The sequence below is a fragment of the Lynx rufus genome, unplaced genomic scaffold (assembly GCF_022079265.1).
Source record: "Lynx rufus isolate CCGP_SWC_20201006 ecotype Redwood Valley unplaced genomic scaffold, mLynRuf1.p SCAF_4, whole genome shotgun sequence".
Classification (NCBI taxonomy): domain Eukaryota; kingdom Metazoa; phylum Chordata; class Mammalia; order Carnivora; family Felidae; genus Lynx; species Lynx rufus.
In genome coordinates this window covers 156,664,643-156,678,361 of record NW_025814856.1, presented here as the reverse complement: position 1 = coordinate 156,678,361, position 13,719 = coordinate 156,664,643, and the positions used below count along the sequence as shown (strand labels likewise).

At 37.7% G+C, this 13,719-nt stretch overlaps 1 protein-coding gene across 3 annotated transcripts in view; it reads right to left on the bottom strand.

Annotated features, from left to right (window-relative positions):
* Positions 1-13,719, bottom strand: part of AGK (acylglycerol kinase) — an 81,288-nt gene that overhangs the window by 35,472 nt on the left and 32,097 nt on the right. For all 3 annotated transcript variants that reach the window (XM_047095068.1, XM_047095067.1, XM_047095066.1), the window contains 4 exons: positions 9,608-9,683; positions 4,689-4,781; positions 2,975-3,007; positions 1,794-1,888 (listed from right to left, as the gene is read on the bottom strand). In XM_047095068.1, coding sequence (XP_046951024.1) covers positions 1,794-1,888; positions 2,975-3,007; positions 4,689-4,781; positions 9,608-9,683 — 297 coding nt within the window. The remainder of the gene's footprint in view (positions 1-1,793; positions 1,889-2,974; positions 3,008-4,688; positions 4,782-9,607; positions 9,684-13,719) is intronic.

Genomic DNA, 13,719 nt, shown 5'->3' with positions numbered 1-13,719 from the left:
TTCCAGAGGCAAGACTCTTTTTTCTCCTGTAGTAATTGTGGTACAACACATCTTGAGAGCAGTGCAAAAAACAAAGCCTTGTTCTCTTAAATGGCCTTAGGCATCTGCCATGTTGAGAGGTCTACAAAATTCCAAACCCAGGGCAAATTTACTTAATTACCTAAGAGCCCTTGGGCATGCTTATAAATTAAGTTTTATAAATCTTTAAATTATAAATAGAAGCAGCAACAACATTAGTTTAACCACAGGGAAAATCAGCTCCCAAAAAACTGAAGACCTTCAACAAACTAAGACCTGGAGGGCAGCTACGACGCGCATAAGCTGGCTTTTTGGATAGGCAAGGTGTTCTCCAAGGAACATGGTCTCCCTCTGGATCACTGACATATTTGGGAACATTGGCTAAGCAATTCAAATAATCTGTATTGACACAGAAAGAAAGACTCTCTAAAGTAGCCAAGGCCCAAACCACATAGAATTTATCTCAGATAAACAAAAATGTTTGAATAATTCATTTTTTGTTATATCTACTGCTCCTCAGAAATTCTAAATTGGGAATAACAAGTCTGGCAAACTGAAATGCCATGTCAGGCTTTAGGATGACTAATGAAGGACTGGACATCCCACACAGATTAAGGATTGAAGCAAGAGACGTTAGATGAAGGCCTGATATATGTCTATGTTTATGCCTCGTGTTTGACATACGGACCAAGACTTTTATAATATATATGTAGGTGTATACATATGTGTTATGTGTGTGTGTGTGTGTGTGTGTGTGTAGATATATATACACAGAGAGAGGAGAGAGAGAATTGGTAAAAAGATATAAAATAACTCCTAAAATTGTAACAGCAAAAATAAATCCACAGAAACCAATTTAATCAAAATCCCAAAAGCAGAAAGAAAAAAAAAAAAAAACCCAAACAGTAAATCACCTGAATACTATTATTGTTATGATTCTAGAACCTTATATAACCAGAAATATCACGAGAAGATTTTAGTTAACACATTCAACAAGTATTTATTTATTGATCTCCCCTAACTGTGTCACAAAGCTGACATTAAAGATCAAGCAACTGACAACAAGAGCCTGCAAAGGATTTTCTCAGTTATACTATTTGTCACTGTTCAAAGCCAGGACTCATATTCAAGATTTCCATCTTCTCGAAGGACTACAGCTTTGTTTACATAAGGCTTTTGAGAGAAAAGAACAACAACAACAACAATCTGCCCGACTCCTGAAGACAGATTCACAGCAATTTCATTTCGATGTTACTTCCCCAGCTGCTTTATCCACACTGCCTTCCACTTTAGGCATTTCCCAAAGGATGCCACTATTACTTAGCTATTCTAGCTACATATATTATCAGAATAAAGAAGCCGCGGCTACCAGTTCAGTTTTCACAAGGGACATGCTGTTTGTGATCATGCATTTTTAAAGCAAACAAATGATCAATGCAAACCTGTCTTCACTAGACAATCTTACAACATAAAGGCATAAAGACAGTTTGGGTCAGGCATGCAATCTTCAAAACTGACAAAAGGACATCAATATTCATCTCTACACCTGACCTGGGCACTTGATATCAGATCACCAGGGTCCCAGAACCCAAAAAAGGAAACTTCCCAGTGAACAGAAAGGTTGAAATTTGATCTAGGTCTTGCGCTTAATGATTTGAGGTTTCAGGCTATCAAAGCTAGAAACAAAACCAAAAAATTCATATCACCCACATGTGAACTGTCCATTCCCAGGCTCAGTCTCCCACAAATGCTACCGCCCCACATTGACAACCTACTGGACTTTGTTTCCACTTTCGGCAAAGAGAGTATGACTCAAACTACTGGTCTGTCCCAGTGGGATAAATCCAATGGGGATTTTACTGAAGGAAGCCTAGGGGAAAAAAAGAAAAGTTTTATGGTTATGGTCAAAAAAAGTCAGGCTGAACAGAGACACAGACGCGTCCACTATGACAAAGTAACTGACCCTAAGTCCACTACCCTGTCTCTCCCTTCCCTAGACCAGCAATCGGGTAACATTGTGAGCAGTTTCTAGAATGAGAAAGCCCTTAAAAACAGGACTCTGAATCTGGAAGAAATATTTGGGTACTCATTAACGGCAATTGGTTCAAAGAAATTTGGTTACAAAAATGAGGGTCTTAAAGATATTAGATAAATGTGCTATTGTGACAGAAATTGTATTATGTTGTCACAGTATTATTTGAAAAAATTGTGAATAAAATTCAACTAAAAATATCTAACCTTTGTAGAGTAACTAATGACAAGGCTTTATAAACAATCTCCAGTATAAAGAAGGCAAAGAGAATAAGCACATTCAAGGAGAAGTCCTTCATCCGTTTCCCTCTCTCCCTTCTGAGAGGCAACCATTATCCTGCCGTTGATGGGATTCCTTTCCAGCCACATTGTTATTCTTTTACAACATATTTAGGCATTCACCGATAGTATACAGTATTGTTTTCTGAATTCCAAAACCTAGTAGTAATGCCTAACATACTTTGGCAACCTGCCTTTTTCATTCAATATTTTAAAAATTTTATATGTACACATAAATATATATGTGTATACATACATACATAGAGAGAAAGATCTATAAATACTTATAGATGTAATTCATTCATTTTTACTGCTCCATGGCTTCCAGTATATGGATATACCACCATTCATTTATGAAGGAATTCTGTGAACAAGAGTTTCCATGGGAAAATTTTATATTCCAAACAATAGCTTTTCCAGTAAAAAGCTGTTGGGTACTCTGGAATACTACAGCAGAGAAGTCTGCCACAGATTAATAATAAAAGTGTTCTAGGACACAGGCAGCAGTATTTACTAAAACCCAAGGAAGCACCTTAACATATAAAATGGTAAAAAAAAAAAAAAAAAAAAAAAAAAAAGGTAAAAGAAGAGAAAAAGAACAGAAATGCAGAGGTTAAAATGCAATCGCTCTTTCTTTAAAGCTCACCTCATCTGCTCTTTGAAGAACTCCAGTAATAACCTACAAATGTTAAAAAAAAATTATAAACAACATGTATTCCCCTTATCATACAAGAATTAGACTCAATTTTCATCACAAATGTGTTCCTATTTTCTTCCCAGAAACTATGTGAAAAGATGTACTAGCTCTTCAACCACAGTATTCTGCAAAGGGATCAGAGCTAAATTAGATTTTATTCTTGACCTAAAATCAATAGTCCAATAGAGGCTAAGACAAAATAATTATAAAACCTCCACATCATATTAGCAAAATTGTTTTAAGTTCTATAAAATGGATACAAGTGTGAGGCACCCATCAATCATATGGAAGAGCTGAGGTTGTACTATAAGTGCACATACAAGAAAAAACTAACTCTTTGCTACACGCGGGAAAGTCTCTGCTCAATAAATGTTTCTTATTGATGAAAATGAAGACAAGGGGAAGAGCGGCCCCGCTTTTAAAAGGTATTTTTAATTTGAATTTGTACATGTTTTATTTTTAAAATATAATACACAGGTCTTGTAAAAGTGGTGAAAAATACCCGAAGAAGAAAATTCTTTCTCAAAGTCCCACCATGCAGAACAACCATCATTAATCAGTTTTTTACGTTTTGGCATATTCAGTGCCTATTTTTATATGACTGTGATGATCCCAGATACGCGATTTGGTATATTTCTTAAAAACGTTTTGTGAAGTAAAGCCTGATGCCAATCTTCCCCCTTCACCTCCTGCCTCACTGAATTTCAGGATTAAAGGGGGCTGTCGTGAGGTCTACTTCATTCCTTGTTGGCATGCTACCAGTATTCTTCACACTTCATTAAAAAGCCATAAAAACAATTACAAGATCATTAGCACAGCCTTTCTAAAAGAAGCTTACTAAGGCTCACATAATTGCTAAGTCAAACATAGGACACTGCTCTGTCTGCTGTTAGCTCCGGATCCCTCAACACTGAGGAAACCACCAAATGGAGGCAAAGGGCAATCAGAAATGAGGCACAAATGTGAATTATGGCCCATGGGATGGAAACACTGAGCCGGAGGAGGGGCACCTGACCTGGCTCTTCAGGGGTTTCTAATACATAATGAAGGTTTCAGTCTGCTGCCCTCCAAAAGAAGAGCACTTCTAGGCAACATACTTCCTGTCCTCATTGGACCAAAGTAAGCATTAAGGACATGAAGTTTTAAAGGAGAGGCAGATACATACACCTAAATATATAGACGCCGGCCTCTAACTGTACTATTAGGAGATAACATTCCATGTGATGGAAAAGATGTGAGGACAGGCAAATGCATTTTGTTCAAAAGGGGATCTTTAAGCTTATTTCAGAAGAATAAAATTCTTCCTAATTAAAACTGATTCCCTAACTCCCTAACCAACAGGGCTTCTCCATCAGAGTCTCTAACGTATAAAAATCTTATTGTACTCAACACCATTTCTTCTCTGTATTCATTTTTATCCAACTTCAATTTGATAAAACAAAAATCCTTCTATATGCTGGGTATAAAGTTTATACAAAGCAATGAAATAAAAGCACATGAGGAAAACGTAATGCTATGCCTGTTTCAGAAAGTAACAATCCTAAAAAAATAAACTAAAAATAAATCATTTCCTTAAGTTGTAACCACTTTATGCCATTGCTCAACCATCTAGTTTCCATTTTTCTCACCTTCAAAATGGTTTCAAACAGAACAATAGCCATACCTCCTGCAGTGTCCCATCTCCCCCTGCAACAATGATCACATCTGTGTTTTCCAACAGTTCCAGAAGTTTCTTGGCTTGGCCCTCATAATCAGTCTGAAATACAAAAGAAGACTTTGGTAAATTTATCATCCTAGGGCCCTAAGATCAAAGATGTAAACATCTGGGATATTTTCTTTAAAGTTTTACACAAGTCTTTCCTCAAAGTCTGCATAATTGATAGGCATGAAAAACTAAGCAGCTATCAAAGCAATTATATATATATACTTTTGTACTGTTTAGAGCTGGAAGGGACCTCAGAAACCATCTTTAAGCTTCTTAAAAATATAAAACTCGGGGCGCCTGGGTGGCTCAGTCGGTTCAGCATCAAACTTCGGCTCAGGTCATGATCTCGCGGTTCGTGAGTTCGAGCCCTGCTGTCAGATGTCAGCACAGAGCCTGGAGCCTGTTTCAGATTCTGTGTCTCCCCCTCTCTCTGCCCCTCCCCCAGTTGTACTCTGTCTCTCTCAGAAATAAACACTTAAAAAAATGTTAAAATATATATTGATATATATATTGATATATATATTTATATTATATAAATTTATATATGTTTATATATATATACATATATACATATATATAAAACTCAAACCCAGTGATCTGTCTCCAGTTATACAGTTAGCTAGTCAAAGGACTCATTTCCAGTCCAGTGCAGATTCAATTACACTATTTACCGGGTGCCTTTCATCTGAAAGCAGGAAGTCATGTGTATATGCAAATACAGAGTAACAGATGTAATGAAAAGAGCACAGATTTGGGAACCCAAGAAACCCAGATTAAAAGCCAACCCTGCTACTTTTTAGCTGAGAGGCCTTAAACTCTCAGGAGCTTAATTTCCTTATCAATGAGATTATGTGTGTTGGGGGATGGGGTAATAATAGCTTCCCCTTAGTACTGTTGTAAAGCAGTGTATAAAACTACTAAACTAGCAAGGTAACTGTTCATAACTTGTACTGTACTTAAATGAAAGGTTAGGTTTTGCTATGACTACATGTTAAAGATGTACAGGTATGATTCAGAGTAGTTACAACACAGTACCTAAACCTCACCATTTTTACTGAAAGTATTTCCTCAGATACGTATGCAGACTTCAATGAATCATCTAAGCCACTACCTCTAAAACCAAACATTAAATTTTAAAACACATAATGCAACTAATACTAAAATAGGAAACAGCCCTTCCTATTGACACTGTACAAGACACACTAATAGGCAAAGTACCTGAGCGCAGTTAACACAGAGGAAAAAAGAAGCCCCTGAACTAACACCATTAATCTTATGATGAATTATCCCACTTTTATTTTAAAAATGAAATGGCTGGCTTTATAGTTAAACACACGTTTGCAAATAGTTAATTTTTTTTAAAAAGAATATCTGTCAATCCTGATTAAGAGGATAGGTTGTGAGTATCCCAAAATAGGCGATCGTCAGGAATCAGTATGGATTCGCTAAGAACGAGGCATTTTGGACTATCCTCATCTTCCTTGACATTACTAGATCCGTAGATATGGGAAACTAGACAGACATTGTATCTGCTCTTTAGCAAGGCACCTGGCAAGCTAGGTGATGAGGTCCTCGGGGACAAAATAGAGAAATGTGGGAACGATACGCTAGAATTTAAGTAGGTTAGTTAGCTACCAACTGAAGGTCTGTGCTCCAAGGGAGCAGCTCAGTGAAGTGACATCAAATTGTAGGCAGATTCCCAGTGACATTTCTTTAGGACTCTCCCTTGAGCCTTTCTCTATACAACACTATCAACAATAGAGGCAAAAGGTAATTTACTGAATATGTAAATGACACCCCTATTCCTCCTGGTCCTCTTACTCTACTTGATATTTCTTCTTGGCACTCATCACCATCCGACAAACCATATGTTTGTGTATCTGTTTCCTATCTGATCCTTCCCTTTCCCACTTTGAAGCTCTTTGGGGACAGACATGGAAAGTTTATTTTGTTCAGCCTGTATCCCCAATACCTAGAACAGGACTTAGCTCACAGTAGACAGTCAATAAATACTTGCAAAAAAATTAATAAATATGAATATGTACATGAATGCACCAAAATTCTAAAAATTTTTGACAGATTTAATAGACAGTTATTTAAAAGATTACATTTATAAGGATAACATACTTGAAGATGAAAATTCCAAATGCACCAACAAAGGAAGGATTAAAAAAAAAAAAGTGGCCTAATGATATTAAATAAAGAAAAGTGAATCAAGACACTAGCTAGCATGACATGATATTAGAGAACTGTTACTTGTGCTGGGTATAATAAGGACACCGCAGTTACAAAGAAAGGTAGTCTGATTTTTTTTTTTAAGTGCATACTGAAGAATCTAGGGATTAAAATGACATGATGTCTGTAATTTACTTCAGAGAACCCAGCTGCCAGGTGAAGATGTGTGCTGGGGACCACATGAGCCAGACAGCAGCAGAACTGACCCACAGATACATGAGTCAGGCCATCTTAGGCCATCCCTCCTCAGCCAGGCCATGGGTTGAGCCCAGTGAGACCAGCACAAGGGCAGCTCTGAACAGACCACTGACCAACAGAATCAGAAGCAGAGAAGCAGTTGTCAAGGTGTTTCTTATGTAGCAATAGATATCTAGTGTAGAAAGAAATACGGCAGTAATTATAATAAATGTTAATGGATTCAATGGTCCAGTAAAAAGACCAAAAAAAAAAAAAAAAGTTGGATCCTTAAAATACCCTGTTTTCAAGCCTTTACCAGCAGTACATCTAAAATATAAAGATACAAAAAGGCTGAAAGTAAAGGGATAAAAAAATATTACACCAAGCAAAAACCAACCAAAGCAAGCTAGAGTCACTAATACTAGAGAAGACAGACTGTGGCAGAGGTAGTACTGGGACTAAAGAGAATTGCTCTCGACAGGGTCAAAGTGCAAGACAAATGAGGTGACTTGAAACAGGAGAGCAATCTATCAAATCTATCAAATATATAAAAAATATATATATAAATATATATAAATATATATATATATCTCAAAATGTAAAAACCAAAAATGAGCAAAACCACATAGAGAAATAGAAAAATCTGCACTAACGGTGAGAGCGTTCTAATACCCCTCTCTCTATAGTTAAAGCAGAAGGAAAAAACTCAGTAAGGACACAGAAGACTAGAACCACACAACGAACAGACTTAACTCATTGGGCACAAGCAGAACGTGGTACCCGATGACTGATACTCTTCTATGCATACGGGGAACATTGATGAAAACAAAACACACGCTAGGCCACAAAACAAGACTTGATAAACTTCCAAATGCTGGAATTGTATAGACTACATTCACTGACCCATAATGCAATCAAATAAGAAATCATTAACAAAATGCTAACTAGAAAAAAAGATAACTAGAAAAACTTTATATTTGGAAATTTAAAAACGGGTCTAAAGAACTCACTGGCCAAACAAAAATCATGATGGAAGTTAGAAAATATTTTTTAATGAATGTTAATGAAAATATCATATATCATAACTTAGAAGATGCAGTTGAAGAAGTAAAGCAAAATTTATAGCTTGAAATAAATACAATGAAAAACGGTAAAACATAAATAAACATCCAAGTTAAAATGTCAGAACAGCGGGAAAAACCCTAAGTAAGTAGAATAAAGGAAACAATAAACACAGACTAGAAATTAATGAAACAAACATAAACGAGAGGATCAACATGCCAAAAACTGATTCTTGGCAAGGATTAAATTGACATATCTCTCACAAGACTAATGAGAGAAAAAATGGGGGCACATATAAACAATATGAAGAATTAAAATGAGATACTACAAGTATTACAGAAACTTAAAGTCAAAAGGAGGAAATTAGGAACAACTTGGTATCAATTAATTTGAAAACTTCAATGCAATGAACAAATTGCTTGAAAATCGTGCCTTGCCAAAATTAATTCAAGAATAGAACCTCACTACTTCTAGAACCATACAAAACAATCTCCCCTCAGAGAAAGCTCCAGGTCCAGATGGTTTTGAGTTCAATCGAACATTCAAAGAAGAAATGTCAGTCCTACATAACAATTCTAGGATCTCTCATACGTGGAGTCTGAAACGTGCATTACAAGCACTCAGATGAATGTTCGCTCTCTTCCCCCTTCTCCCGTCCCTGGAGGTGGACAACTGAAGACCACGTCTCCGACCAGCTGGACATGATAGGTCAACACGTCACGGTAAATTGGATTCAATTACCTTTTAATCTCTGATTTCATGAAAGTGTGTAATATTAAAAATAAACTACAGACTTACAAACATGAGAAGAGTGATTTTCACCAAATGCACACGCCTCAGTACCCCCCATATACATATCGCTTCAAAGTTTTGGGGCTTTGAGTGGAGTCTTGGAGCGTCTTCTCTATAGCACAATCCTTCTAACTTACTTTTGTCTCCTTGTCTTAGCCAAATGTCACAAATTCTACAGCTTTACCACTTAAAATTCCTCACCAGAGAGAAAATGTTTACCTGTCTGTGGCACTACCAAGTAATTAATTACTCAAAGTGGAGATTTTTTTATTTTCAGGAAAAGAATTCTTACAGCTATTCCTACTTTCATCTTCTAAGAGACAGTAATTCCACGTCCTATCTTGCAGATGAAAGGAATCAAGTTCATGCTTCCATCTAATCTTACTCTGAAAATGAAAAGCTGGCAGTGCTTTGAAAAAAATAAAAATAAAACCACTTTTATTAATGATCAGAACAAAGACACAACATTGATTCCTCTGTTCCCAGCTTCTTGTGTGTTAAGTGATTTCTGCTATGGAGTCAAGAGAAGAAGGTAAGTTATAAGAAGTTATAAGAAGTTGTAAGAAGTTATAAGTAGCTCGGAAAAAATCAACACTCTGGAGCGTTCTTACCTTAACGACAGTCACATCCATGCCAGATAAGTGTAAAATCGGGGCAGCATTTTTTTCAAATAGAGTCCTGGCTTTGCTGTAGACAAAGGAAAAATACAAAAATTTTAACACAAGTTCTCAAGAGGGAGAATAAAAAGCCCAGCCATCCTCGCTGGAGTAGAACAAGAAGCAGATTTCCTCTATTTGTGCAAGTACAGGAAGTCGGACAATGAGTGATGAGCTTCTATGGATAGAAATGTAGATGCTACCACTCTGGGGCCTCCAGGAGTTTACCTTCTAACGCAATCAGCTCTTACCCATCTGGGATGCTTACAGTTCAGAGTCTAGTTCCTCTAGAGGAAGAATGTTCACTGCATATGGCTCCCCTCAGGAAACAACATTTGATTCATTCAGCAAGTATTTACTGAGGACCTACTATGTGCTAGACACAGGTATAGGGGCTAGGGACACAGCACAACAAAGCAGACAAAAACAACTAGAACTTAAGTATAATGTAGTAAGTCCTCATGGAACTGATTTATATTCCAGGGGTAGAAGGAGAGTGTATTTAACATTTTTCATATGGCCCGAGGGAATAAACTGAACCCCACAGAATACTGATTAATTCTAACTCAGTGGACACAATTTTTGATGAAGAAATACACCATTTTTAACAGTTTCAAATACTAGAGATATCTCCATTTCTTGAGTTTCAAACCTGTAGTGAAATCCCAGGAGAAGGAGCAAAATTCTTTTCGATGAAGGCAGAATTTCTGCTAAGAAAGGGTAAGTTTGAAATTAATGTAACTTTAGGATAACCAACAGCTTGTCTGAAGCTCCCAGGCATAGTCACATCCTTCTCTTTATTGCCCTATCACTTTGTATACACCTCTCTTAGGAATTTTCCTATTGCATGACGATCAGTGATCTGGCAAGACAGTCTTTGGGACAAGACTGAAAGCCTTCCAAAAACAGACACCGAATCTTATAATCCTTGCATCCCCCGGCCTCTAGGATTACGTCTGGCACACTCAGAAGATATTTAATAAGTATCTGATGAATGAATGCACTAATGCATGAATGAATAAACCTGCCCCAAATGTAGACATGTAAATTCTGTGGAAAAGGAAACGACACAATTGTGAGGTGATCTAAGAACAGAAACAGAGTCCTTTGAAGAATGTCTGTGTTTTAAAAGCATCAAATACATCATTCTGACAGTGACTCTTGTCCAGTGCAGGTGAGGAGTCAGAAACACAGCCCAAGAATCAAGGGTTGCACAACTTGCAAAGAGTCCCCAATGGCATAGTCTCAGAGTTGAATAAATGTTAAGCATACCAATCAGTTGACCTGTTTTCTGCCCAAACATTTTCAACTATCACGTCGAAGAAGAACAAAAGCTAGAACTTTCAAAACGCCGAACCTCTAACTTTCACATCCACATTTACTCAGTCCTCTTTCAAAGACGTTTTTTTTGGGGGGGGGTGCTTGGGTGGCTCAGTCGGTTAAGTGTCCGACTTCGGCTCAGGTCATGATCTCACGGTTTGTGAGTTCAAGCACCGCGTTGGGCTCTGTGCTGACAGCTTGGAGCCTGGAGCCTGCTTGGGGTTCTGTGTCTCCTTCTCTCTCTGCCCCTCCCCCACATGTGCTCTGTCTCTGTCTCCCAAAAATAAATAAATGTTAAAAAAAAAAAAAGATTTTTTTTAAAGCAGTTATGCATGCTTTGACTTTCTCACAGGCATTTTATACTAGGAAGAGACGCACAGGTAGCTCATGGGCCACACGTGCAGTGAGGCACAGACCAAATTCAACATTCTTTAAAAAGAAATAAGCACCAAAGGGCAGAGAGAAACACGTAACATTTCTGATTCTGAATTAAAATAGAAACGGAGAAGGTTGGACAAATTTTCACGAGAACCACTCAAAAAGTGTGTCTCCAACTCGTGATTTACACGAGCACGTCAGAAGCAAAGGGCACAAATATCCCCTGCCCCGTCTAGTGCCCTGAACGCTTCTTAGAACAAGCAGGGAAGGCTACATGAAGACCTCCCTTTTCCAGCTCACCATTTCTGGGGCTTCACCCAACAGCAAAGGGCTGAGCTAGTAATACTACAAATGCTTCTCCTTCCAGGGTTGTTTTCATTACTAGATTGGTAAGAAAAGATCAGCTAGAAGTGGATCAGCTCTCACTGAGAAGCACAACTATGGACCAATCTCAATCTGCTACATTAATCATTTACAACAAATCGGTAAACTCCTCCAAGTTGAAGAAACAGGATTTGAACATTTGGGCTTTTATTCACGTCTTTACGTGATACGATGGCTACAGACAATCTCTAAAATGAAAGTGATTTTTTTTCCCTTCTCATGTTCGATATAAAAAATTGAAAGTGTTACCAGGGAGAAATGCATTATTTATTACATAATTATAGGTGAGATAGCACCAGAGCTAAAGGAAAACTTTATGTACCTACAGCAATTTCCAGGTTCACATACACACCAAAAAAACAATTACTTCTTAATGTATTATTTATTAATGCTAACACACAGTTATCTTATTTCTTAAAGCGCCCATGTAGTTTTAAACCAGCACTACATAATGAAATAGCTACACGATGAATTATGAATTATGCGTCAGAGCAGAGCCAAGATGACAAAAATAGTGCAATTAAATAGTGAAAGCTTAGGGGAAAAAAAAGATGCTGGAGAGCTGCAGGGTGGCGGCTGGCCAGAAGCATACAAGGGTTCACCTTGCTAAAAGGGACACTAACTTTAGAAGACTTTCCCTTGCCTCACCTTTAAAGATAAAGATTTTATACTCTTAGACAATAATCCACCTTTAGAAATGCCAATACCTTCACATGTAAAAATGTACACAGAACCTAAACTGCTCTAAAAAAGTTTCTTAATTTTTTAATGTAAATATCTAAGTAGGAATTTAATGTGTCATATTTTTCTTCATCAGAATTAGCAAGTTGCTAACTTACTAGGTCTCTAAAGGAATAGGACCTACAACAGTTATACTACAGTAGGCAGGGGGGGAGTTACAAGCACTTTCGAGAGCAAGTAGAGAGCGTTTTGAATGTCGCCAACAAGTCAAAAGTAATCACAGTGGCTTATAGTCCCCTTTTATCCAGTGCTTACAGGAAACAGAAACGCCCAACACATTATAGGCATTATCTCATCTAATCCTAAAGCGTCTATTCTATATGGCAATTGTATAAGGTAGGAGCTATTACTTTCCCATTTCACAGATGAGTACACTGAGGATTTAAGTTATGTAACTCCCGTAGTACACAGAACCGAAGAGTATACAAGTCTGGTCCTTCCGACTCTGAAGCCCACAGAGTTCTCTGCCAGCTTCTGCCACAGGCCACCACTGTTTAGTTATCTTGGGTATTTTGATTGTGTGGTGTGAGGACGAATGATCAACAGGCGTGAAGACTGGTATGTTCGTGGGGGAGGGAGGTGGCTCTGACCAAGCCAGTCTGACAGGATTCAAGCAGGTAGAGTCAGTTCAGACGATCTGTAGTTAAGTGTCAGAAACTGCAGAACTAAAAATAAGGCCTGACTCCTCCTTCTATCTGTAAAGCCACACTCACTATTCTCAAGAAATTACTTCTTTCTTACTCAAGAAACTTATTTCAGAGACCCTGCGTCTTACACAAGACTACTTAGAAGCTGGTCCCAACTACTCTTTTTGTTCTTGTTGTTCTTAATATCATTTGACTTAGATCTTATACGATCCAACCTAATACGTATTTATTAATTTTCTGATCCTCAGAGAAGACAAAAAGAATTGTTCTGGTCGTTAGGGAGAATAAAAAATATTATTCCGCCCAACATACACACACACAACCTTTTAATCCTTACTATATTTTAAGAATAATTTTGCATCTTAGGGGCGCCCAGTCGGGTAAGCGCTTGGCTCTTGATTTTGGCTCAGGTCATGAACTCACAGTTTGTGGGTTCAAGCCTTCATCAGGCTCTGTGCTGACAGTTCAGAGCCTGCTTGGGGATTCTTCCTCTCTCTCTCTCTCTGAATCTCAGACGCGCTCGTGCACGCTCTCTCTCTCTCTCTCAGAATAATTAAGTTTTAAATGATTTTTTCTAAAAGCCTTCAAAATCTTTTT